The 27,650-nt window shown below is 42.2% G+C and overlaps 1 protein-coding gene and 1 long non-coding RNA gene across 3 annotated transcripts; one reads left to right on the top strand and one right to left on the bottom strand.

Moving 5' to 3' along the window:
• Positions 1-239: 239 nt before the first annotated feature.
• LOC134870922 (uncharacterized) lies at positions 240-4,578 on the top strand. The gene is made up of 3 exons (XR_010166617.1): positions 240-435; positions 2,069-3,773; positions 4,035-4,578. It is a non-coding gene; the product is annotated as an uncharacterized LOC134870922 (long non-coding RNA).
• Positions 4,579-5,041: 463 nt separating this feature from the next.
• Positions 5,042-22,732, bottom strand: LOC134870921 (putative uncharacterized protein MYH16). 2 transcript variants are annotated; one of them, XM_063893450.1, is made up of 18 exons: positions 22,593-22,732; positions 20,304-20,360; positions 15,325-15,411; positions 14,008-14,253; positions 13,810-13,927; positions 13,262-13,389; positions 12,957-13,153; positions 12,745-12,877; positions 11,598-11,814; positions 11,349-11,485; positions 11,073-11,176; positions 9,180-9,372; positions 8,894-9,097; positions 8,685-8,810; positions 8,418-8,588; positions 7,668-7,868; positions 7,425-7,571; positions 5,042-5,570 (listed from the first exon to the last, which is right to left on the bottom strand). In XM_063893450.1, exons 1-18 carry the CDS (start codon positions 22,626-22,628, stop codon positions 5,421-5,423), a joined length of 2,652 nt encoding a protein of 883 aa, XP_063749520.1. In that variant the 5' UTR covers positions 22,629-22,732; the 3' UTR covers positions 5,042-5,420. The 2 variants fall into 2 exon arrangements, with proteins under 2 accessions (XP_063749520.1, XP_063749521.1); XM_063893451.1 differs by lacking the exon at positions 15,325-15,411.
• Between the last annotated feature and the right edge of the window lie 4,918 nt (positions 22,733-27,650).

Genomic DNA, 27,650 nt, shown 5'->3' with positions numbered 1-27,650 from the left:
ATCATATTCACCATGAATGGTTGTGCGGCGATAATAGCGAACATCGCCCTCATGTACGGCCAGAGCTGGGCAGTATTTTAACTACATGTATTTGAAATACGTATTTAAAATACTTTTCAGTATTTTGCATTTTGTATTTTTACAAGATTGGAAAAAATGAAATGTAGTTTGTATTTAAATACTTTGAGGTGCTGTATTTGGGTATTTTAAATACAAAAATACTTTGCAAAAAACCGTTTTTTTAAATCAGTAAAACTAAGCGAATCACCAGAGATCTTTGGGTCAAGACGTAAATCACGTGACACGCCCAATCGAGACTTGAATGCGACCATTTTTTCTCCGCGACGTCAGCAGTCATCACTACTACAGCAGTGAAGAGGACCTGCACCTACACGGCTCTGTTGCTGGCTTTTCGAGGCATGAAACAACACTAAGGTGAAATGTTTTGTATAAAAAAAATGCTACAGTCTTCCCACACACATTGTCAACAGAATTACACCATAAGCACTAGACTATTTTCGAGTGTTAGCTTTCTCTTGAATGATGAGTGTTTGATAGGCAGGGGTTGATAAATGACGGTCAGTCAAATTGCTTAGGTCAGCGAAATTGAGCAAGTTTCTTAGAGTGTAGCCTAGGTAGCTTATCAAATATAGACCAGAGAGGTCAAACATGAATGCTTGACTCGCAAAAGGTAAACTAGTACTAAACGTAAGATATGGTGATTAAATTAGTCACTCTCACTGAGGACAGTTAGGAGATCCAATTTTAAATTGGATGAAACGGTAGAGGAACACGGCCATATTATTTGATGTTAAACGAGAAAGGACCCGTTTCTATGACCCCCAATAAAACAAATAACGCCAGTTTTGTGTTTAAACCCGTAATAGCCCCTGTATCGGCCTAGTGATGTTGTAGGAGCCCTCGCAGGCATGTTCCCTCCCACGGCAAGACCTCGAGCTGGCGAATTCCTTTTCCACTCGGTACCAAATTCTATTAACAAACGAAAGAATGAGATAGGCTAAACTGGGCTCATAACAATGTTTTGAGCCCAGAACGATCCATAACTATAACCTGTCAATAAAGTACTTATTTATTTATTGTGAAAAAACGTGAGAAAATTGTGTTGTTTAGGGGCTTGGGCCACTTGACAAATGTCCATCATAGAGCAGTAGGCTAGGTCTAAGCATTTCTGAATAATATTAAGTCTTCTATGTTGATTCATACTAACTAATTATATGGAGATTCAGTTCCTGTTAGAGCTCCAACCAAAGCTAGGGAGGATCCTTGAAAACCCACTTTTATATAATCTTAAACTACACATTTAGCTTCTAAAATCATATTCACACTTGGCTTTTTTTTTTTTTAATAGTCCATTAGAGACCAATACAGTAGGCTGTATTAAGCATTTCTAGGGCATATTATTTATTTTATATTTGTATTTATTGAAAACTAATTCAGTATCTGTAGATCACTAGATTTGGAGTCACTGCCTGTTATGGCGCATAGTAGTTAGTTTTGTGCATGGAGCTTAGCTCAGCTGTTAGCAGAGATGTCAAAAGTAAAAGTTAAAAAAAAAAGAAAGAAAAGAAACACAGTTTCCCTCCAACACAGGTAACTTATCTGAGTAACCAGTAGACCTGTGTACTTGTCTTACGATCAGCTGACTACACTGGTTGGATCAAGTTTGTGGTGGGTCCTTGTTAGATTGTTAGAAGTGTTTTTCAGTAACAACGCAGTCTATCTATCCCATTAGGTACAATGGAGTAAATGGTCTAACAGCTATGTAATAGGCTACCACGTGCTAGTGTTGTACTTACACCAGAAAATGTACTTTTACTTTTACTTTTGACACCTCTGGCTTTTAGTTTTTCCACTTCCAAACGCTTTATCATTAGTATCCTAGGTAATATTTCACTTGGCAGGTTAGAAGAGCCCTTTCATGCAAGTGCATATAGTAGTCAGTTTCGGATTTAATTGTTTTTCCTTTTTTTATGATGTGATTTAAGTGTGTGTCTGTTGAAGAGTAACTGACTAACAACTTTTTTTTTGACAATTTCGTTTGAAATAGAGGATGTCCCACTGAACTGAGATGAGTGACAATCATGATGATGAAGAGGCGTCAGGTGAGCCTCAAGCCACCACATCTTCAGAAGGTACCACTGGGCCTAGGTGTGCCATATTGGATGGGAAATTCTTCAAAGTAGTATCTCAAAATCCAAGTGGAAAGATAGAAGCTGAGTGTCAGCTGTGCACAACCAAGAAAGCCATTATTTGTGGCTCTTATCAAGCAACAACAAATTTCAAGACACATTTGAAAAGAAAACACCCAGAGAATCTACAGGAATTTGAAAATTACAAAAAGGAAAGTGCAAGTGGCCAGCAGAAGAAAGCCAAAACATCATTAAGGCAGACTCGTTTGTTTGACCATGCTAGCCCAACAATATCACAAAGTAAAGTCGACTCCCTTGTGAAATCCTTTGTTGTCAAAGGAATGCACTCATTAGCCACCGTTGAACAAACAGAATTCATCGAGCTTGTGCAGGGACTTCACCCAGGTGCCAATGTAATGTCCAGACGGACACTCGGACGACGGATTGATGAAGAATTTGCAACAAAAAAAGCATTCCTAAAAGAGACGCTTAAAAATGTTCGCCGTGTTTGTACAACAGTGGATATTTGGTCAACAAAGAAAACCAGTTATTTGGGAGCAACAGTACATTGGATCAATGGAGACACGCTGGAAAGGCAGTCAGCCGCTCTTGCCGTTAGGCATTTTCCCAGCCCCCATACTTATAACCGAATAGCAGAACTGTTGGATGAGATTCACACAGAATATGGGCTGTCTTCAGACACCATTGTGTCTACAGTTACTGATAATGCATCCAACTTTGCAAAGGCCTTTAAAGAGTTCAGTGTCACTGGAAAAACAAATGACCCAGATGAAGTTGAAGAGCTGGACGATGAGCTGTCCTTCCTGGTCATAGATCCTGAGAGAGAAGAAGCATCTGAGTGTTCCATCATTTTACCACCACACCTCCGGTGTGCGACACATACTCTGAGTTTAATCTCAACTACTGATGTCAAGAAATCGATCACTAGCAATGCAACTCTCAGCAGGCTGAATCATTCAACGATGGCGAAGTGCTCAGCATTATGGACAGCATCTGGCAGACCAAAGAGTGCTGAAACGCTAGGCAAAGTAATCGAGCAGTAACTCAAGACACCCTGCATTACAAGGTGGAATTCTCTGCATGACTCCTTGAGTCAGTTGTCATTCTTGCGTGACAAGCTCCCTGATGCCATGACTGCCCTGCAACTTCCACCATTCAGGGAAGTCGAACTGGACTACATTGAGGAATTTTGCAGAGTGTTACGACCGATTGCCATCTCAATAGATCGGCTTCAAGGGCAATCTGCATGCTATTATGGTGAGCTGTTGCCAACACTTTTCACCATTCAAGCCAAGCTGGAGGATCTGCAAGCATCAAACTTGAGGTACTGCTCACACGTTCTTCAAGCAACCATAGCAGGGTTCAAAAAACGCTTCCACAATTTTCTGATGCTGGAGCATGACGTGAATGAGGCCATCCTGGCAACCACAACACACCCATACTTTAAGATGAGGTGGTTACCCCAGAGGTTGGCTTCTGAGAAGAGGCGAATACAGCAACTGATGCTGCACTCAGCAGACGAACTCAGACTTCTCTCAGAGAGTGACGGGACCACACCGAGCACAGAGGAGAATGACGAATTCTTTGTGTTCACTGATCAAGGTGAGAAGAATTTCTTTACACTTTAAAATACTTAATTATGTAATTTACAATAGCATGTTTTACCTTTTGGTGACAATTTCAGTATTTATACTTTGAAGAATGCATTATTTGGTCCTCGGGGGGGAGTTTGTGCTAGGTATTGCTATGACCCTGTCTGATTGTTGTCTATCTGTCTGTTTGTCCATGCATAGTGTCTGGCAGAGGCCAGCTTGCCATCTCTGATTGCTCTTGTTTTTTTTCTGTTGTCTTCAATCTCTACAGGAACAGTCAACCAGCTGGAGGCCGAGGCCTTGCCCAGCCACAGCAAGGCGGAACTGGAGACCCTTCATTTTTTGGAGGATCCCAGAAAAGACCTGGCTTCACTAAATGCATACCCTTTGATGAAACAGCTTTTTGTGAGATTTAACACAACCCTACCATCCTCAGCCCCGGTTGAGCGCCTGTTTTCTTTTGCTGGCTTAGTGAACCGGCCTGACAGAAGGTCATTAACACCAGATATGCTGGAGAAGTTGGTTGTCCTGAAGAACAACTGATCTGTTTTTCTGTTTAATATGGATAAAATAAAATGGATTTGAATGTAGCGTTAGCTGTCTCCTTTTTTATTTATTGTACATTCCTCAGTTTACAGACAGTATTCAATACAGGCATTATCTCGCGTGTATTTTTGTATTTTCAAAATACAAAATACTTGTATTGTATTTAAATACATTTTCCAGACCAGTATTTTTGTATTTTATTTTGATACATTTTTTGATCAAGTATTTGTATTTTGTATCAAAATACTTTATGATGTATTTGTGCCCAGCTCTGTGTACGGCCATGGATGAGTGAGATGAATATCTCCGCTGCTCTCTGTATTTTCACTAAGTCCCTCCCCCTTCTCTGCCTCTTCCGCTTCTACCCTTACGTCTGCCATTATTCTGCTAGCTGCGGTTCAGGAACTGGTTGCTTCCGGTTCAGAGGATGATGGGAATAGACCCAAGTTCTCATTGGTCCCTCTTATTTGGAGAAGACCAAGAAATTATGGATACACAGATCGTGTTAAAATGGCACACAATGACTCTAAATAATAATGATTACGCCACCAAATGCAGATTCACACTAAAGCAACGAGCCTGTTTTGAAAATGTAAGAAGTAGAAAGTACAGGTATTAATGATAAAATGTAAAAAGTATGGAGTGAAATGTTACATATTTCATTCTTAGTAGAGACAATGTTTGGGCAGTGAACCCCAGTGAAGCGGTAATAAGAGGTGGATAGTTTATATGTCAGATTGAAAGCCATTCACTTTTTATTGACATGTACAATTCAAATAAAAGGTTGATTAATGATGTTCAAAATGAACTGATTACTAGTACAGTACGTATATACAGTATATACAGCCTCGAAAAAAATACATTTGGGGTGGTCTCTTAATTCTTTCCGGAACTGTATTTATATTTGACTTTCTTTTGAGGATTTTAGAACAGGAAAATATTAATATTGGATCTAATTTGACAAACAAACATTACATTATGAAAAGGAAAAAAGGTATGTTTCACAGTCTTCAGTCATAAAGACTAAAAGAGTTGATGGGGAATGTGAACACAAAGAGGGGAGACATGCTGAAGGTCTGTCCCCGGCAGAGAGAGACTCTCGCAGCTCCGTCTAATCTACCATGAGCTTCTGCAAAGACTCCAGGTATGCTGGGATGAGGGAGCTGACAGACTGGTCGTCATGGAGGATCTTCTCCCCCCCGCCCTCTGAACACACAGAGCTGGGGGACCTGAGCAGGCCGGGGTACGGAGTGCTGTAACCCTAGTAGAGCACAGACAAACAGTAGCAAGGAAAACTTAGAGAACCGTTTGGAATCACCTCTTCGTCTGAGTACAACAACAAACACAATCAGTCTGAAGTAAGAGCGCAGTTATTGTATCAGCTGATGTATAACATACCTTGGAAAAAAGAGATGTCAGAGGACCTACGATCAAGAATAGCTTGTTTGCATAAAACTGGAGAGGGTTACAAAGTAATCCCTTAGAATTTTGATATTCATCAGTCCACAGTTGGACACATCTTTTATGAATGGAGACCATTTAGTACTGTGGCCACCTAGAAGTATGGGCACAGAAAATGATGACTCCAAAAGCACAATGCAGAACACTCAATGAGATCAAAAAAGATCCTACACTAATAGCTGAAGGTTTGAAGTAAAAATGGGAACTATTTAACATCTCAGTTCATAAGTCACTGCAGAGGAAGCCACTGCTCTCCCTACTCAGCTGGAGCGTGTTAAAGAGCACCTCCACACTCACCAACCCTACTGGGAAAATGTTTTCTAAGGTTGAATTATTCAGGAAGAACACACAGCATCTACCATAGAAAAGGCACTGCATACTGTGATGGAAACTTCTGGAGCAATGGAGACGAAACTCAAGAGACACGGGAGAGCCGGAACGTTAATGGCAAACACTGAAGGTTTATTTTGAAGTTACGACCGGAGAATTGACAAGACATTTGCTGCAGCCACGAGTTGACAGAGCGGTTGCCCGACCAATTCTGAAGATCTCTACTGCAGTCTGAGGTTTTAACCAGTTCAGAGTGTGATCAACATTCCTCCTCAGCGAGACTAAACAAATATGGATCCTAAATCTAATTAAAGCTGTCGTACATGGCCAAAGAATGTATGCAAGGGAACCTACGTTCCAGATAAGAAGGGCTTTAAGATGTCCCTAAACAATAAACTATCTCAGGTCAACTTGTTCTCGGTCCGAAACTGGCATCAACAAAGCGCCCAAGCTGCCCCTCCTTAGGGAGATTACAGCACCCCCAAGGCCAAAGAACTATGCCATGGGAAAGCAGACCGAGGAAGGAGAAAATGATGAACCAGCAAAATATTCCCTCACACATACCAACGTCACAACATCATCCCAACAGTGAGGTAGGGAGGAGGGAGCATCTTGATTTGGGGATGCTTTGCTGACTCATGGGCCTGGACAGTTTGCCATCATCAATGAAAATGATTATTTCAAGTTTATCATGCTATCCTACAGGTTAATGTCAGGAGTTCCACCAGCTGAAGCTCTGAATGACCCTACATATAGAAGTAAATGTGATACAGAATAGCTTCAACAAAGATCTGCCTTTTGGAGTGGTCCAGTCAGAGCCTATTACAGAGAAGCTGTGTGGAGAGATGCCTACACCAGACCTCCTGAGAATATGTCTAAGCTGAAGCAGTTCTGTGAGGAGGAACGCTACGATATTGGTCCAGAACGTTGTCTGATCCTAAAATATTGAAAGCGCCAGTTTTAAGGCTATTGCTGCCAAAGGAGGTTCATCATGGCTTCTCTCACCTTTTCCACCAGCACTGCAAGTTCCTTATTTTCCGATTTAGGGAGCTCAGGTCAGAAGCTTCTCTTTTTATTTGTTGCTTATATCAGAAGCTGCTTATTAGATTTTTACACGTGCTGCTGACCTTTTCTTAGGAGTGGGCAGAGGGGCAGTGCTGCATTTATGGTATGTTTAATTTAAGGAGCATATGAGCTCCTATCTTATAAGGAGCAATAGTTATATTGAAGGATCATTGTATATACAATAAGGGAGGACAAACCCTAACTGCTTGTTAGCATTCTATTGAACTCTAAAATAGTCTGAATGTGTCCCACTACTTACAGAGGAGAACCCTTTCCCAAGGCTGCCTCTTCTCTTGGTCCTGATCTTGGTGAGTGATGACTCAGCAATTTCAGCTCGCTCCTCGGCGTCATCCAGCTCATGGACGGTCTTCCTGTACTTTGCCAGGTTCATGTTAGCTTGCTCCTCCTGCAATGACAACCAAACAGGATCAACCTACATGCGCTGCGCGTCAGACAGGGTTAGTTAGAGGGTTAGAGTCAGCAATAGGTGGATGTGACGTACTGCCTCCTCTACTTGTCTCTTGTAGGCCTTCATCTTGTTCTGCAGCCTCTCCACCAGCTCCTTCATCCTCTGCTGGTTCTTCTGGTCCTCTTCTGACTGAAACAGAAGCTCTTTCAGCCGCCGCTCATTCTTCCGCAGTGTCTTCACCGTCTCAGCGTGACGCTTCTGCTCTGAGTCCAATTCTAGCTCCATTTCCTTCACCTGTAACAAGTTAGCTTCTATTAGCTTTAAACGGCTAACTGAGTAGTGTGAGAATAAATCAATATATTGGCAGGAACATTAAAGGACATAATTCACTGTTGCCCAAAGGACCGGTTGGTGGGTGAAATCTTGGAGTTCCGGTTTCTGGTTGTTATTGTTTGTAGCTTCACAGTAGCATATAGCTAATAGGATATTGAGTTTGAGAGTATATGGAGAATGACGCATAGAGTTCCATACTAAACACACCGCCTCCAACTCTCACTCATCGATGCTAAAATATCAACTATCATTATGTGTTTAATTATGTAATATTCCAAACAAACATCAGAAGAATTGTGATATTAACAAAGATATTATGAGAGACGCGATATGGTTACGACATAATAGGGTGACAGAAAAAGATGACGAAGGCGAATGCTGCTAAAAGCAAGGTCAGCGGTGTCAATCCCATCTGCCGGGGGAGTGGTGAGGATTGTCCTGCTCTGATAGAAGACAGCAACAGGAAGGTGTCCTCTCTGAACCAGTGACAAACACACATTGAGGCTGTACCTTTCCCTCCAACTTCTGGATGATCTTCTTGCCTCCTTTCAGAGCCACCTGCTCAGCCTCCTCTAGCCTGCTGCTCAGGTCTCTGATCTGAGCCTCCAGACCTTTCTTCCCTCTCTCCAGGTGGAGTGTTTGCTCCTGCTCCAGACGCAGCTCCTCCCCCACTCTTGCCAACTGAAAAAATTGTAGCAGCCATGTTTATTTGATATGACTAAACATGTTTTTAATCCCTACTGCTGTAATACCTTGAATTGTCTTTGTCGGTTTTACCTCACAGCTGGTCTTCTTGGACTTGTCTGTGTATCCTCTCAGCTCTCCTTTCAGCTCCTCGTGGTCCTGCTGCAGAGTCTGGAGATCCAACTCCAGCTTCCTTCTCCCACTGAGAGTCAACTGGAGCTGAACACACAGGAGAAAACAATGGGAAAGTCACATCCATCACAGGAACCTTTTTTGAGTGAAGCAAAGTAACATTGCATCACCTGGGTGTGGAGGTCGCTGAGTTTCTCCTTGGCCTCCAGCAGCTCAGTCTCCAGGGTCTTTCGGGCCTTTTCTGCACTCTCCAGGGCTGCACGAGTCCCTCCTGCCTCGCTGACTAATAAAGTGCAGCGTCTTTCCATGGCCGCATGTTCCTCCCTGCACTCCTCGTGGCTCCGTTCCTCCTCCTCCAGCTGGGCCTGCAGCTCCTGGGACAGGACAGTCACACCCAAAGTAAGCCTCTTGGAAAGCAGTGTGATAAAAAAATCATACTGTGTCTTATGTGTGGACCTTCATCTGTTGCTGCATCTTTTTGCTATTCTTGTTCAGCTCTGTGTTGTTCTTGGTGAGCAGGTCCACTTGCAGCTCCAGCTCAAGGATATTAGCTTCCAGTTTCTTCTTCAGCTTCAGCCCCTCTGCCTTGCCGTTCATTTCCACATCCAGAGAGGCCTTCAGCGACTCCAGGGCCCTCTGGTGGCTTTTTCTGAGAGACGAGGAGAGGGATGGTTTCACTACAGGGACCTCTAAAGATAATATTCCATGGCTAATGGTCAGTTTGCACATTCAGTGTCTGCCCTTGTTTGACAGCAGAGGCTGCTGAGGACACTTTGATCACAGTGTGTCATATTAATCCACAGAAAGAAGTGCAGTCAGTTTAACAGTTTTTTACTGTGAACTTATTTTCTATTCATTCAACTGTCTACAGTAAAGAAAAAAAAGAGAAGAGCAAGAAAACAGTGTAAAAGAAGAGAACAGGTGAACAGAGAGGAGGACAGAGGAATCAGCAGAAGAACACAGACAGGAAGTAAACCCTAAAGGGAACACCTGTAAAGACTGTCTTATTTAAAGTAAATGTGAGCAGACAGTCGATCAGGCATTTGAGAGAAGACGGAGAGAAGAGTGAGGGGAGAGATAACGTTAGAGGGAGACAGAGAGAAAAGGCGAAGAGAATGGTGAGGGGAGACAAGTTAGCGGGAGACAGAGAGAGAAGATGGAGAGAAGAGTGAGGGGAGAGACGAGTTAGCGGGAGACAGAGAGAGGACCAATGGAGCACCAATGAGCACCTTCACATGTGTGTGAGAATGGCCCTGACACCATTTCAGCCCCGATTTAAAATCCTGGCTGGACAGGCTAGAGCTCAGTCCTCTCACTGAACTAAAGACAGGCAGTGAGGGAGTGGAATATAAGAGGGGCAGAAAGACAAACCTTAAAACGGTTCCATTGTTATGATGTGTTCGGACTGATATGTTCTATAATTGGCTGAAACTGTTAAGTTGTGAAACGGTTAACAAAGGGAAAGGGGAACCCAAGCTGCTGCTGCTGCTCTTTATTTAATATTTCTAACATCAAGCTCTTTTAAGATGCACACATTTTCAAAAGCTATTTTATTTATTTTCTCTATTTTATTTTAAATGCAGCCCGAGTGGAACATTACAAATATCTACAGTATTAAACTGTATATCTGTATAGTTCAAGAAACAATAAATACTGTTGTTTTTGAATTGTACTTTGTTTGTTTGATGAGACAGTCAGCTGTTGATTACATGCAGACGTTGATACAGCTGCTAGGTCACAGCTAATGCATATCACACTCATTCATAACGCCAGTTAGACATTTTGATGTTCCGGACCTTTGCTTGACTACATTTTCTCTAACTGGACCTCGTTGAATTTTAGTTGAATACCCCTGCCCTAGATGGTGCTTTTTCTTGCATGGTCATGGGTAAAGTCAGTGGGATTGGCAGGAATTCAGTCAAAACTGATGGAGTCAGCGGAGAAAAGAAATCTGAAATGCTCCGGTCGCGTTTAAATCAAAGGTTTTGGAACTATATATCGCAATATATCGTATTGCATATAATAATAATAGCATATCATAGTATCGCAATACTATCGTATCGTCCCTGGTGATTCCCACCCCCAATAAATATACCAATATAATACACTTTCCCTGCTGCCACAGACGCACACACAGGCCAGCCAGACCTCTAAAGCAACTTAATGCTGGACACAATGTATTGCAGTTCAAAGCATATGAAAGGGACCTCTGCATTGTGTCATGTGTAGCAGTTATAGGACATCCAGTCGTTAAGATGTAAGCAGCTGTGAAATGAGGTATGTGTTTTTTACAGATATGACTGTATACTGCGAACAGAAGTGTTGATGGCTGAGAGGAATCTGAGGTACCTGGTGGCGTCCATTTCTTCATCCTTCTCCTGAAGGCTGAACTCTAGGTTCTCTTTAGCCTGAGACAGCTCCAAAAGCAGCCTCAGCACCTTGGTCTCCTCAGCCTGGGGGACAGCAAAAACAGAAAGAAATCATGAAAGACCACGCAAATTCTGTCGAGAGATGTCCAAACAGCAGCGTTATATGAGACTTGATGTAAGATAGATGAGGAGCTGAAATTAAGCACAAAGTAATAGGCTCCAAAGGTCACAGCTATTAAGGAAATGTGCTCTGCACCTCCAAAGCTGCCTCACACTCCTCCAGTGAGGCCTGTATCTCTTCTTTCTCCATCTCCATCTTCTTCTTTGCTTTCTGGAGCTCATGGACACTTTTACTTCCATCTGAAATCTGGTCTGTAAGGTCAGCTACCTCCTCTACCAGAGAAAGAAAAGTCAAATACATCTAATAAGCCACGGTTACTGCTCAACTACCGGTTCAAAGTCGTGTTCAGCATCATCCTGAACCCTCATATCATTACTGGTGTACCCTGGTAGGCCTTGTTCTCCCTGCGTAAGGTCTCCAGCTGCTCAAAAGATTCTTCATGGCCACTCTTTATTTTGAAGAGCTCCACGGTGTGTTGCCTGCTCTCCTTCTGGCAGCCTTCCACCTCCACAACCAGCTCCTCACATTTTAGCTTCCAGTCACCAAGCTGCTTCTCCAGCATCCGCTGCTTCTTATCAAGAGCTTGACCACAGCTGCTGGCCTGGGACAGGGAACATAGACTCAAGGATAATAATGAAAAAAATAAAACTTAAAATATTTGATCTGATTATTATTTTCAACTAAACAATACATATTTTTGTTTTATTGCTAACTATACAAAAGTAATTATCGCAACTATATTGCGTTTCTTGAGTTAATTTTATCTCATTAAATTATTTAATTTGGCAAAACTAATTTCTAGAAGTTAGCAACACCAAAGAACGGGTTATCCAACTGAAATCTGAAGGGGCTACATCTACGGGCTTAATTTCCCACATGCGCTGCAATCTCTCCTGCTTTCAAATAGACTATATCACTTTAAAAGTAAGCCCTTTCTTGGAAGAATTATATTTATGTTTTTAAACTGAAAATAAATGTTATTCCCTTATTTGTAAATGGATAAATTCTCTCTGGGTTATTTATCATACCTTACATAGTAATTGTCGGGGCTTTTTCTCCATTGTATCTGAGCTTTTGTGCCATTTTATAACAGTAAAAATAAAGTTTTAAAAATCGTTTTTCTTTCTGTCTTCAAACAGCGTGCCTTTGAATGAATTCAGTCATTGCTTCAGCAGAAGTCTGTGATTGGTCAACAGGGTTAGGGTTAACATTTAGGGTTGACATTTTATGCATAAAAACATCAAAACAACACGGATAAATAATCATGCAATATCAGTTTACAATCTTCATGAAGTCTTTATCAGTTTTTTTGAATTCTTAGTATGTCAAACTCAAAAATGTAAGTTACATTACATATGAAACAGTTATATCACCATAAGATTATTAGTACTGTAGGCTCAAATGTTGGCAGTTTTCCTTTAAACGTCAACATTTTAGTTGACCCTCAAAACTCAAAAATCTATTGGAATAGAATAATCGATCCTTGAAATTTTGAGTTGTCCTGACTTTTTGGGATTTACAATGTTCCTACCTTCTCCAGGTCCAAGCAGAGTTCTCCCACCTCTCCCTGCAACCTTTGTTTGTTTTTCTCCAGTGAAGAACATTTGGCTTGTGTGGCTTCCACTGCCTCCTCTGCCTCCTGCAGTCTGCTGGCGAGTTTCTTCCTGTAACACACAAATGATTTGGACAACATGTACTTTTCTCTATTTAAAGAGGCAAATGTGATGCATGACAGTGACGTACTTGGTCTCCTCCAGCTCGTCGGCATTCTGCATGGTGTCAAACTCGTGTTTGCCTCTCCAGTGCGTCACCTCACTGTTGAGTTTGGAGACATGGCGCTGCAGCTCCTGCTTGCTCTCCTGCTCCTCCTCCAGCTGCTCCTTCAGCACCATGATGTCCTGCCGCACAGATGTCAGACTGCTGCTGAGCGCCTGCTTACCCTGGAGCCGAGCAGAGAGGCACGTGAATACTATTTAAGATTCATTATTATATAAACAATATTTACACTCTCTTTATTGTTGAGACTTCCCTACAAAACACACTCTGACCTTGACTTCCTCCTCCAGTTGTTTCTTCAGTTCTTCGAGTTGGGATTGGAGCAGGTTCTTGGAGCGGCTCTGCTGGCTGGCCCTGCTCTCTGCCTCTTCCATCCGTCGACTGAAGTCTGCATTATCAGCTGACAGGACACAAAAGGAAACCGATGCTCACACTGTAGCATAAAGAAGTGTTTAGCACGACACAAAGACCATGTTCTGTTGCAATTATCAATACAAGAATACAACGGGATCTTTTTTGCGCTGTGGTTGGTACATCTGTTTGGTTACAGCAGAAAAAATCATTTCTGCATGAAATAACAATAATGGATCCAATGACTCATCTTCCAGTAACCTATACTCCTGTCTCCTGCACTGTTATGTCAACAAGTCAAACATTTGACATGTTATTCCGTTTGAATCACTAGTATCTATTTGAAGATTTGAAATAGACCATTGCCATATCAAATACAAAAGATGGAAAACCCCTGGAGCAGACAGCTGTACAAGAAAGTGTTGGATGAGGACAGACTGCAATTGTCTCCAAACATGAGGAGACATACCTGTGAGTCTGTTTCTGGCCACACTGAGCTCGGCCTGGGCTCTCTGCAGGTTGTCTGCCTTCCTATTGGCATCTGAGAGCTGCTCCTCTAGCTTCTTCGTCAGGCTCTCTGAGGATGTCTGCAGCACAACACAGACACAAAGTGTTAAAATGTTAAAGAATTAGAAAAATTCTACGATAAAAAACTAAACTTCTTGACCTTGGCTTTCTGCAGACTGTCCATAGAGGCAGCCATCTCATCCATCTCCATCCTCATGTTCTGTTTCTCCTTCTCGAGTTTGGCCCTGGTGCGCTGCAGAACCTCACACTGCTCGCTCAGCTCGGCCATGGCCTCACCGTACCGTTTCCTTAGAGACGCGGTCAGCGCTTCTGACTGGACAGAGGTTTCCTCCAGGTCACGTCTCAGACGCTGCAGCTCAGCCTCTCGCTTTTTGTTCACCTCCATCTGTAATTAACACACAGGCTGTTTGTCAATGTCTGTTTTTTATGTTGCTACGTGTGCCAAACTTTTATCCTCTCCAAATTGCAATTTCTGTCCAAAGGCACCCAAAGTATTGTAGCATGTTGTATGATGTGCAGCACATGTCCAAATGTAAGGAGCTTTTGGAGACATGTGTCCTCTGTTGGTGATATCCCATTCCCTAACACACAGTTGAACAGGACGTGTCTCTGCATGCAAGTCATATGGAAAGGTCCACGGCTAGCACATTGGTTCAGTTCAGATGCTCTAGTTCAGGGGAACTCTTCGTCAGTTTCAGAGGACCTCTATGTTCTAAAATCAGATTGTAAAGCATTATCAGAGCAGCAAACAACTATTTGCTGTGTACTGATACCGCAGAGGTCGATGCCTAACCATAGCCAGTAGAAGTCAGCTTCACATGTTTACTATGACTGTCTCTTTAATACTTTAACATGCAAGGTTTCCTTTTCCTTTGTGTTGTTATGAACTGTATGTTGTTGTGGTACACCCCAAATTGGATACACCTGTTTGTGTGATTACTTTTATTTATTTTGGCAGTGAAGTTGTTGTTTTGAAAAGCTCAACATTTGTCTGTATTTATGTTGGTGACATTAACTTCATCTAATTGTTTATCTGTACTGTATGATTAATATTAAGAGTAAACAGGTGGAACCTTTAGCAGGTGAGCGGTTGCACCTGGTTTAGCTTATGGGGAGACTTCCGCCCCCTCCTCAAAAGCAATCCAGACGATCAACCGAATCCTGTCTTCATTATGACTGCTGCACTTTTCTGTTTTTCTACAGATTTCTTTATTGTTGCTGTGGTACCTTAGCTTTTGAGAACCATAACATTGTGCTTTGCATGTGTTTCATTTTAATTTTAATTTAAAGGACAATAAAGCAATTTGAATCTAATGCAATAAAAAGCATATATGAGTGTGTGTGTGTGTGTGTGTGTGTGTGTGTTTGTGTGTGTGTGTGTGTGTGTGTGTGTGTGTGTGTGTGTGTGTGTGTGTGTGTGTGTGTGTGTGTGTGAGTGTTAATGTATATCGTTAACCTGTGATGTGGTGACCCCTCCTGCTTCCTCCAATCGGTCAGTGAGGTCATCAAGTTCCCTGGTTAGATCTGCTCTTTGCTTCTCAACCTACCAAAAGTAGAGCAGTTAAACAACATGCTGTCATGGATGCAGTGTACAGAATGCATAACACAATTGATCCAGGACAGGATCTATCTTCCTTCTTGATTCAAAGTCCTACCTACTTACAGTATTAGACCATTTTAGAATCAGTGTCAACACAACTGAACAGTTTGACAGTTTCTCTTTCTGTACTCCCTGGTCCTGCCAGGAATTAAAATCAGCTAATTTCGTGTGAGCTCAGCTCAGATTTGAGTGGGTATGTTTGATTACTGAGCACCACGGTCTCTGAGCACATGAGACACACTGGTGCTCTGCCTGTGCTCCCAGTGGGCAGGATGAACGTGAATGAGTCCGTCCACTCAGGGTTGAAACCTCAAAACGGCACCAGACGTCAGATGATGGTTAACAGTCCAGCCCCAAACAGCTCTATGTCAATTATGGGGTCATCCTATGCCGTTTCCATGACAACGTATCCCTTGCCATAAAACACGATGTTGTCGCAACAAAGGATCATTGTCCCTATGGCCCCAAAGTTCAGATGATGGTTAATGGTTCAGCCCTCAACACTTTTGTATGACAGTAGTAATTTTCCTCAAACGCTGTTGCCATGGCGACATATTACTCACGATGAGACACGAGAACTACATGACTCCTATGAAAATGCTCTAATAGGCCCCAAACTTCACACCTGTGCTAACAGTCCAGCCCTGAAGACATTCACGTGTCAGTTTTGAGATTTCATCATATGCCGTTGCCATAGAAACACAATGTTCACCATGAAACATGGTTTTCTCATAACTTTATTTAACATGCTCCAAACGTCCCAAACCTTCACATGTTTGATAATGATGCAGGCCTCAAGAAATCTAGGCCAATTATGGGGTGTCATCATATGCTGTTGCCATGGCAACAGATAACTGGCCATCAAACACAATGTTTATGTTACTACTGTAACTTCCATGTACATTGTCCGATCCGCCAGAAAGTTCACACATTTGCCAACGGCCGAGTCCAGAAAACATCTTTGTGATGTCGACGTGCGGACAACAGCGAACCTGCGCGGATCGTTGAAGACCCACTAATCGCAGCTTTAATTTGGTTTATTTTGATAATTGAATATTTCATTCCTTCATTTTATCCACTTGGAGTGCCTATTGTAGAGCTGCGACTTATTTTGGTTTATTTTGATATTGGATTTTCCTCTTTGTCCCCTTTTTATTTACTATTCAGACTGGGGGTAACCTAAGTTGTGTTTGGGCTCCTCTCAGCGACCTAATTAGTGTTCCTCTTTTTATTATAGCCCCCCGTATGATTGTGTTTTAAACTGTCTTTTAAATATTGCATCGTGTTTAGTCATATATAATATTTGTGGTAATTGGAACCCCGTCTCCTGCTCCTCAGTATTGGAACCTGTGTCTTGCCTTTTAGCAAAAGCTATATTTCCTTGGGTGCGATTCCTAAGGTGGTGTTGTTGGATTAGTGTGAAGTGTATTATGAAATGAACCTAAAGAAAATACTTTCACCTACCCCTGCTGCCACAAACATAATATGTAATGTAAAGCGTTTTGAGCACGTTTGAAAGCAGTAAAATAAATGAAATTAATTATTATCATACAAAGCAATAGCGCTAAAATTGCAAAGTGACTAGAACGCTCCCACACACATATATAAACACACATACAGTGGAGGAAATAAGTATTTGATCCCCAGCCAATTTGGTTAGTTTGCCCACTTACAAAGAAATTAACAGTCTGTAATTTTTATGGTAGGTTTATTTTAACAGTGAGAGACAGAATATCAAAAACAAAATCCAGAAATGTACTGAAAAAAAAAAGATATAAATTGGTCTGCATTTAATTGTGGGAAATAAGTATTTGATCCCCTTCAAAACAAGTCTCAGTTCTTGGTGGAGAAAGCCTTGTTGGACAGCACAGAGGTCAGATGCTTCTTGTAGTTGGTCGCCAGGTTTGTTCACATCTCAGGAGGGATTTTGGTCCTCTCCTCTCTGCAGGTCCTCTCAAAATCCTTAAGGTTAGGTGGCTGATGCTTGGCCACTGGAAGCTTCAGCTCCCTCCACAGATTTTCTATGGGATGGAGGACCGGAGACTGGCTAGGCCCCTCCATCACCTTAATGGGCTTCTTCTGTAGCCACTCCTTAGTTTCCTGGCTGTATGTTTTGGGTCATTGACGTGCTGCAAGACCTATCCATGTCCCATTTTCAGAGTCCTGGCTGAGGGAAGGAGGTTATCAGCCAATATTTTACGATACATGGCCCCCTCCATCATCCCCTCGATGCGTTGAATCGCCCTGTCCCCTCAGCAGAGAACCCCCCCCAAAGCATAATGTGTCCATCTCCATGCTTGACACTGGTGATGGTGTTCTTGGGGTCATAGTCAGCATTTCTCTTCCTCCAAACACAACATGTGGAGTTGATGCCAAAGATCTTGATGTTGGTTTCATCTGACCACAAAACCTTCTGATAAGCCTTCTCTGAATCATTCAGAGGATCACTGGCAGACTTCAGACGGTACATGTGCTTTCTTGAGCAGGAGCGCTGCAGGATTTTAATCCATTACGGCGCAGTGTGTTACCAATAGTTTTCTTGGTGACTGTGATCCCAGCTGCCTTCAGATCATTAACAAGTCCTTCCTGTGTAGTTCTTGGCTGATCCCTCACCTTTCTCATGATCATTGATGCCCCACGAGACGAGATCTTAGATGGTGGAGCCCCAGACCGAGGGAGATTGATGGTCATTTTGTGCTTCTTCCATCTTCTAATAATCAAACCAGTTGTCTCTTTCTCACCAAGCTGCTTGCTGGTGGTCTTGTCTTCTATCCCAGTCATGTGCTGGTCTACAATCTGGTCCCTGATTAGACATTAGTTCCATCATGATCACAAGACCTGTTTCTGGTCTTGCCCTCGGTGGAGAGGTTGTAATCTGATTTATTGACTGTGGACAGGTGTCTTTTATCCAGGTAACGAGTTGACATCAGGAGTACTTTCTTAAAGGGGGAGGACTTATTTAACCGGTACGTTGGAGCCAGAATCCTTTTTGGTTGCAAGGGGGTCAAATATATATTTCCCCCAATTAAACGCAAATCAATTTATATCTTTTTTAATGTACATTTCTGGATTTTCTTTTTGATATTCTGTCTCTCACTGTTAAAATAAACCTACCATAAAAATAACAGACTGTTCATTTCTGTGTAAGTGGTTAAACTAACTAAATTTGCAGGGGATCAAATAAGTATTTCCTCCACTGTATATACTGTAGTCATGCAACACTTACCAGACATTATTTTTTACTAAACTCATAATGACCAGCCTATCGCTATAATGGACCATTGTGAAGAGCAGCTGTTTTTCTGTTTAAAAAAAAAAATGTAGTTATCAGCAGTTATCAGGTGTTATCAATAACTGGGTTATAGGGTTGTCATGTCAGACTATCACAAGATAAAGACTGCAGGTTTGTTCTTTCATACAAAAACTATGGAATAAAACTAACCCAAAGACCAGCAATACTGCAGCATACTGTTCCATCACAATCCATTACAATATTGTATACCAGTGTTTGTGCTTTTGAGTGAGTGAGAACATTCCTCAATACAGATATATGTGTGTGAGTGGCTGGCATTCCATTCGGGAGATCTCTTTGAAAACAGTGCTGTGTGTCCGCCTTTATCTGCTGCTGATATCTCCCTGTCGACCTGAGGAGCCGAGCTGAACAATAGCCAGCCTGTGTGCAGAGGTATGTCGTGCTTGAGATCCTACTCTGAAACAGATAAACACCTGCATGTCTCTGCATGCCTATTTCATTGCTCTGAGGCTTTGGAGGCTGCTGGGGGGCAGCTAGCACAATTAGGAATGCCACCCAGCATGGGGAAAAGTTGGCTTGCCGTCGCTCTATTCAACAGTCAGGGTGATGTATGTTCATATGTGCATTTCTGCCTTTATGTCCCGTCACATGAAGACAACATGCAGGTCTTAAGAGGGGAAACAAAGTGTTGTATCATAAATACACATGCTCTTAATAATACGTGTGTGTGGGATAACTTTCCCTGAAGCTTTCACTCTTCCCCCTAGCTCAGGCTCAGAAACCTGTGTTTGGCTCACTCATCGCTCCCCTCTGCAGGTCAGCACCCCCAACACCACTCACTCTTTGCACAACAGTTTGAAGGAGTGGTGTCTATGTTGTTTGTATGTGGCTCTCAGTGTTGGGGTAGTTACTGAAAAAAATAATGCACACATATTACTAGCTACGTCTTATAAAAGTCATGCCTACTTTACTTAATTACTCACTGCTGAAAGTAATTAGTTACAAAAGTAGTTACTAGATCAGCACAACTCCTAATCAGGACAGTACTGAACACAGACCTCTGTTTCTGCTCTCTGTTTGAACATCGTGTTTTCTTTAGCTCAGTTTCTAGGTATTCAAAACTGTTCCTGTCTGATGGCGCCTGGCCGTTAACTATATATTGCTCAATAGGATTTGGAAAGACGGCTCCCAAAACAAACCCACAGTTAATGGAGAAAAGAGAAGAAATCTCGCAGAGAGCAACAGGGGAGGATTCTACTCCCAGGACAAAATAAGAAGGAAGAGGAAGGAAGACAATGTTGGGGTCCCTCCACGCCTCTGGGGTTGCCCTATGTGTTAATGGCAAAGATAAGGTCCTCACTCCCAAGTTTATCACAACAGGGTTAGTTTGGGAGGGCCAGAGTTGCAGCACAGACACACTTGGCCTGCTGCCAACAGGTCAGTTTATTTTTTCTGCTTGTCTTAGCACAGACCCAAGCTGATCCCAGAACTGTGGCCTGACAGACACATCTTGGTCCATCTGACCTTTGTTTCATCAAGGGAGGGGGGTGATATACATAGCTATATTATTAAAGTATCATACCTTGGCTCTGATGGCCTGCTCTGCTTCCAGTTCATCTTCCAGCTCCTCAATGCGAGCCTATAGTGAGAAAAAAGGTTGCTTTTGAGACAATCTGCCTATAAATGTTACAGTAGGAGGATATGAGAAGGCGTGCGGGTATCCTCTGGTTGTCAACAGTGCCTCCATCATATTGACAGATTGTTTGTTATTATTATTTCATTGCTATTGCTATTTCACAGCGGTTGGGCTGTTTCAAATATTCTGCTTTCACAAGGGATTTGGCACGCCTCTCATTTTCCCCTCAGGTGGCAAATAATAGCAAGAATGTCCATAGCCATCATCATTACATGCAGCTCCGGAAAAATGGAGAGACCACTCCAAATGTTTCTTAAATCTCTATCTCTACATGTATGGCAGCCCTTCCAGTGTCTGTTGAATTTCAAAACATAAAACAATTGTCAGTAGGGTTAGGGTATATAGAATACAATAATAATAATAATTTAACTCAAAGACATACCTATAAATAATACAACAAGAGAAAATGATAATGCTAAAGTGGTCTCTTATTTTTTTGCGGGGCTGTATATTCCTAACCAATCTGCTATGTCCGGGCAGAGGGATGAGAAAAGCGTCAGTGCTATTTTTATGACATTTGCGTTTGGTTGAAGCTTGTCCTGCCTGGAAGTCTATGAAGCTTTTTGCCAAGCTCAACTAGGACTCAACATGCAATGCAGTTGGTAAACGATTGCCATTTCACCCAGTTCATTAAACACTAAGTGTGTAATGTATAGTATTCATTTATGTTTTTTATGTTCTACTGTATGTGGTGCTACTGTCATGACCACTGCTATGAAGGTTAATCACAGTAAGGCCATACTGTGTTCTGATTTTATTGCAGACAAATCACAAACATTAAAAAGGTTGACCTATGTTTTAGTAATGCAAAAAGAGGGTGAAGGGTGTGTAAAATGATTCTCCACAGAGGACGAGATGAGACTCTCACAAACCAAATGTCTTAGGTGGTCTTTTTGGTACAACCTGACTGCACTGTACAACTCATTTTTATGAAAGGGAGAAATGCAAAAGAAAGTGGTTTACAGAAAGACAGCAAACTCAACCTGGTTTTGCCAAATAATGACTGCCAGTGAAGTAGGTCGTCATTGTTAATCTTCAGAATGTTGAAAAGCACAATTCATTGGTGTAACTTTCTGCAGTCCATTTTCAATGTTTAAATGATGGATAACATTCTAAGTTTTGGTATCGGGTGTTATTTCATAATGAGTTATAAAACTGTACACAACTAAAGTAAAAGTAACCAATTAATAATCATTCATAATTGTTATTTTATCTGCTTACAGACAATATTTTATAGTTATAAAGCATCAACTGCATATCAATCCGGATGTGAAGTTATTCTTATTTGCACCTGCACTGGGACCTAAGTTCCCCATTTCGTTCCCCCCTAATTTATGACATGTATGGCATATCTGTGAACAATCTAACTAATTAAATGTATTCATGTGCCACTATTAACATTTGAATGTACTTGTTACTTAAATATGAATATCTAACATACAATGTTTATAAAATATGATGCAACTACCCAACAACATATAAAGTAAATTAAATGGGCTGTATATAGACCAACTACAGCAATATAAAAATGAAAGCATAAATAATAATATTGTCATTTTTTATGTACATTTTCATTCATGTCTGTGACTGTAGTTTTACATCACGGTACTACACAATTAGAAAAAGGATGTGAATAGTTCACCCTCCAGAATATCCATAGACATATTATTTGATGGGATTATGACAATAATCTAACAATAATAATGAATAATATTACATTTCTGTTCCACTTATCTTGTTCCTGGGTTTTGTACTGCTGATTAAATGTATTGATGGTAACCACACATAGCTGAATCTTTCCAAGTTGTGTCATGTTCCTGTTATCTGCAGCTCCTATCTGTGTCTCCGTGTCAGGAAATCTGTCTGGCATAACATGTAGCCCGGGGCCATCCACAGCAACACCTACCCTCGCTGATGCACTCTCTCAGCAGCTACACACTTCGCAAGGGTCCCAAAACATGACACTGTTACACATATAGTGCAAAATGAGCATACATAGAGAGGGATTCTCTCACCGATGTATGTAAACACAGTTTGTGTAATTCTCAGGAAGGTCCCAAAAGATTGGTCAGACATATCTTAGTTTAATACTAACACATAACTTCACACAATTTCCAACAGCTTTTAAAAATGTAAGCTTAAACAGAAATGTATAAAAGTAAAATAGAAACTTACATGCCAGCGCAGGACCTCTGCAGAGAGAACAGCCATGGTAAGGCAGCAGTAGCTCAAATGACTGACTGACTGTCCCACACACACACACACACACACACACACACACACACACACACACACACACACACACACACACACACACACACACACACACACACACACACACACACAAACACACACACACACACACACACACACACACACACACACTTCCCTCTTGATCCCCTCTGGCGTTTTACTCTCCACACCCCCTTATGCATGTACAGCCCTATTTTGTCTCTCACTGCTCCTCATTCACAAATGCGTTTCTTGTTAAATTACGACTATTTTGGGCTCTAATACAATGTATAAAAAATTGTGTTGTGGCAGTGTTTGTGTAGGGTTAGATTTGGGGTTTACTAGCACGCCCAGGGATACATCAACATGGGCTGGGATGGAACCCACAACTGTCTGATTGTAAAACGACCACACTATTTCAATGTGTATATAAATGTAAATTATTCAAAAGTATTCCATACTAGTTTGGGGTGGACCTCACATCCTCTAGGGCAGGGGTGTCAACTTTTTTCACTGAGGGCCACATACAGACGAAACATACGAAGGGGCTGGGCCCCTCTATAGACCTGAGGTGTACTGCCTCATAAGTTAAGTTATAAGTTAGCAAAATCAATCCAATTGAGGTTAATTATGCTTGATACTTGAATTTACTTCAAGAAAAAAATGCCTACATGACAGCTCTCAATAGGGTTTCATTTATTTTGTTGACAGCCTTAAAGGTCTCATATTATGCTATATTTGAACAATATATTATAGGACAATATCTATAATTGTCTCTGAAGTGTTTTGCTCAAATAATCAAACAGATCATCCATTGTAGCATGCCTCACACCCCTCTATGTCAGCCCTGTTACAACATTACAAATTACATTACATGTCACTTGTCACCAAAGCCACTTACTGTACATACACTCATTGCTGTGGACAATCCCTACAGGAGCAACTTGGGGTGAAGCGTCTTTCCAGGGACACAATGACATGCTGACTGCAGCGAGGATGGAACCTGTGTTGCCCTGATCTGAAGATCAGCGCACTAGTCCACTGTGCAACAGCCTAAAAAAGTGCTGACTCTGGGTATGATGTCATACGGAATGGCGTGATATGGTGTGATGCGATGTAATATCATATAAGGCAAGGATTGGGAAATTATTTATTTAGTGTGCTGTGTGGCGAGAACTGCCTGAAATACTGACTATAAATAGCAGTTGAATTAAATACATAATGGCATACTGTACATTTATATTACATTGCATATACACAAATAAATGCATATCCTAAAGCTTAAAAAAGGAGCTAGTTAGTTCAGTGGTGAGTGATACAATTTCTGAGAATAATCCTAACACAAAGGGGCTGTTGTGGCAGCGTGCCTTTTAAAAAAAAATGTAACACTAGTAATAAGAAAATGTAAACAATTCGAAAATTACCATCAAATGCTGCTCAGCTCCCTGTGAGTGCACAATGAAGTCCACCAGTGCCTCACATGATCACATGGAGGATATGGCACATTTTTGTCTTCCTCGCCATGTTCATCATCTGCTGGTGGTGTGTCAAAGCATTCCTCAACATCGGTGACACTGTCAGTGGGGCCTGGGTGGTTGAGTTTTCACACAAATCCAGATGTTTTAAAAAATCTGGTTTTCTTATTAATGTTGAGCTGCAGTACAAGCAGTGGTAATGGAGCTGTGGCCGACATCCCAGTCCACATCTGTGAATTGTATATCCTTAAACAAAAGAACATATTTGAATTGAATTACTACAATCAGTCTTTGCTGATATAATTTCCTGCGACATTATTCTTTCATTTTGTATGCTGTTCTTAAAAATATAATGCACTGATCCTGCGATATATAAAAAGAGTTTGATAGGTGTGACAACATGACCTGGGCTTCTCTATCAGGTAAGAAGACAAGAAGGATGTAACACACAAACCATGTCCTACATCGAGAATGTGTTCAGACTTTACCTTGGTAGTTAACAGCTCTGTTAAAATGGGCCTGTACATGTTTTTCGCATTTGTTTGCTGAAACAAAGTTGAGCTGCAGAATGGACAATGAACCTGCTTGCAGCCTCCAGCAGTCCTGCATTGCTCCAGTTGGGGCAGATTTTGTCCATGCTGGATAGTTATATGCACCTTTAAAAGACAGAAAGAGACTGTGTCATGAATAGAAGTTTAATAAACACACTACGCCAACACACACACACACACACACACACACACACACACACACACACACACACACACACACACACACACACACACACACACACAATTTGGATATGCTGGATAGTTATATGCACCTTTAAAAGACAGAGAGACTGTGTCATGAATCTAAGTTTAATAAACACACTACGCCAAACACAGACACAGACACACACACACACACACACACACACACACACACACACACACACACACACACACACACACACACACACACACACACACACACACACACACACACACACACACACACACACACAATTTGGTTTAATGTCACAGACAGTGCCAACGCCTACACATAGGCTATTGAGTTTTATTTTTGTTTAATTTAATGCACACGCTACAGTTTAACGGGAAGAGAACTTCTATCAGAAAAATGCTAAGCTTTAATTAGCCTAAATATTATGTTGCATTTGACGTGCATAAGGCTAATTGTAACGTAAAATCAAACGTTCGTTACGCTGTCAAATGCATTTTCAACAAAAAAAACGAACGATGTGACTTTCAATACCTTTTTTCCGGGTCTGCAGACACGTCCTTCATGTTCCGACCGAGTAGGTAACATTAGCATAACACAAACCAGGGGGCGCTGTAGCAAAAAACCAAGGGGTCTGAATGTGCGGGTCCAAACGTGCGGGTCTGAATGTGCAGTCTCCGGATCTGCAGACACATGCTCCTCTCTCCAGCGGCGGTGTCCGCTAATGCGGCTCCTGTGGTGGTGGGGGGCTCCCCAGGCGGCGGCTGCTGCTGAGGGAGAGGTGTCTCCAGCGGAGGTGTCCGCTAATGAGGCCGCTGTGGCGGTGGGGGGCTCCCCTCCGGAGGCGGCCGCTACTGCTGACAGCGCCGCTGCTCCGGAGCAGCCGGCTGCTGCTGTTGCAGGGGGGACAGGGCCTTGTCCACCTGGCCAGCCGAACAGCCACTTTTAGAATGCAGTTTCTGCAAAGGTATCTTACCGGCCCGGCTGATTTGGGCCCTTTTTAACCATAAAAGGTGTCCAAAGACTGACTCTCTGCACTGGTTGTTAAAAGAGCCTCTGGTTCATGGAGCCAGGCTGGACGTTAGCTGCAGCGAGACACCAGGACTGGCGGTGGTGCTGCGCAGATCTGAGACCCTGAGCCTTCAGCAGGTGGTGGATGCAGTGGGGCCGGAGCTGAGCGATGCCCGGGCCTTGGGCTCTCTGCTGGGTCTACACTCTGTCCGGGTGGCCCAGAGGATCCTGCAACTCTGGAGCCGGAGCCTCTGCGCTGAGGAACAGAGACTGTTAAGGAGCTACGGACAGGGCAGAGCCAAACCAGACCCAACAGACCCTTTCCCGGAGATATACCTGAGCCCAGGGCTCGGAGAGCTGCTCAAGGTTGCAAACCCAGAGAAAATGACCATGCACAAAGCTGACAAAAAGACATTATACATGAACATTGTCAAAACCATAAACAAAAATGGACTGAAGGACAGGGCCTCCACTGTGTGGAGCACCAGACTGGGTGCCGGAAACGGACCAGGCCCACAGTGGAGGATTCTGTACAAACCTCCCGTAAAAAAACGTACTGCCGACCTCCAGTGGAGAATTTTACACGGCGCTATCGCCTCAAATTCTTTTATCTCCGTCATTAATCCTGCTGTCAGTAACAACTGTCCATTTTGTGGTTTTAGAGAGACTGTTTTCCATGTTTTTACAGAGTGCCAGAGACTCACGGGTTTCTTCTCTCTTTTAACATTGGTTTTTAGTCTTTTTAGTATAGCTTTTACCGAGAGCGTGTTTATCATGGGGGCTCCATACAGAAAGACAAACAAGGAAAAGTGGCAGCTCCTAAACTACCTCTCTGGTGAAGCTAAAATGGCTATCTACCTAAGTAGGAAGAACAGAGTGGAAAACAGAAAGGGACAAGAAGCAAAAACGATCTAGCTGTGCAACATCAGAGCCAGACTCTGGCTAGAGCATCGTTTTTATAAACACATCGGGGACTTGGAAGCTTTCAAACAACGGTGGGGCTATAAAGACATTGTATGTTCTGTTGTTAACGAGGACTTGCACTTTACACAAGTTTTTAAGGCTTAGCTTTTTTATTTATTTATTCTAGGTAAAATTGATTTTTATTGCTCAATAAAGCACTTTATTTGAGGCAAATGTACATTTGTTGAACATGTAATAAAGTGTTTTTGCAAAAGTCAAAAAAAGTCTTCTTCTGCTTCTTCTTCTTCTTCGGGTTTAATGGTGGATCGCAACCAACTTTAAGGTGCATACCGCCACCTACTGTACAAGAGTGTGTAACATTATGTCATTTATCCTTTCTTAAATTCTACTCACCAGCCTTGTGTTATTTAAAAAAGTAAAGAGAGCCTTCCTGGTGACTCTTACCCCCTCTCCATCTGTTCCCAGTATCCCCATTAAATCCCAGTCCCTCCCCGCGTCTTGGACTTTATCATGTAACCTTTCTCTTTCTACTGCATGGCTGCCTAAATTGGGGCCCGCGGGCCAAACTTGGGTGAGTGAGAGGATTCAAGGATGGAGCGTAGTAGGCTGTGGCACACAGACAAACGAAAATTTAAAAAAACTTGGGAACAGGACTATTTTTTTACCGAGGTAGATTCCAATGCAGTGTGTCTGGTATGTAAGCAGAGGGTCGCTGTTTCAAAGGAATACAACATTCGCCGTCACTATCTAACTAAGCATGCGGCTGAGTTCGCAAAGTACACTGGAGAACATCGCAAGGTCAAGTTAGCAGACTTGCTAACAAAGCTAACCACCCAGCAGCGAACTCTACTTCAGCCGTCGACTGCAC

Source organism: Eleginops maclovinus, chromosome 10 (genome assembly GCF_036324505.1).
Source record: "Eleginops maclovinus isolate JMC-PN-2008 ecotype Puerto Natales chromosome 10, JC_Emac_rtc_rv5, whole genome shotgun sequence".
In the NCBI taxonomy this organism is placed as follows: domain Eukaryota; kingdom Metazoa; phylum Chordata; class Actinopteri; order Perciformes; family Eleginopidae; genus Eleginops; species Eleginops maclovinus.
Note: the sequence above shows the minus strand (reverse complement) of the source record. Positions and strands in the feature narration are given on the sequence as shown.

Bases quoted from the DNA above. Each gene is read 5' to 3' on its own strand.
- LOC134870921 (XM_063893450.1), bottom strand. From the start codon at position 22,628: ATGGCTGTTCTCTCTGCAGAGGTCCTGCGCTGGCAT. The intron at 14,254-15,324 runs GTTAACGATATA...TGTTAATTACAG, and splicing joins GAGGGGTCACCACATCACAG to ATGGAGGTGAACAAAAAGCG. The intron at 11,815-12,744 runs GTAGGAACATTG...TCCCTGTCCCAG, and splicing joins TCTGCTTGGACCTGGAGAAG to GCCAGCAGCTGTGGTCAAGC.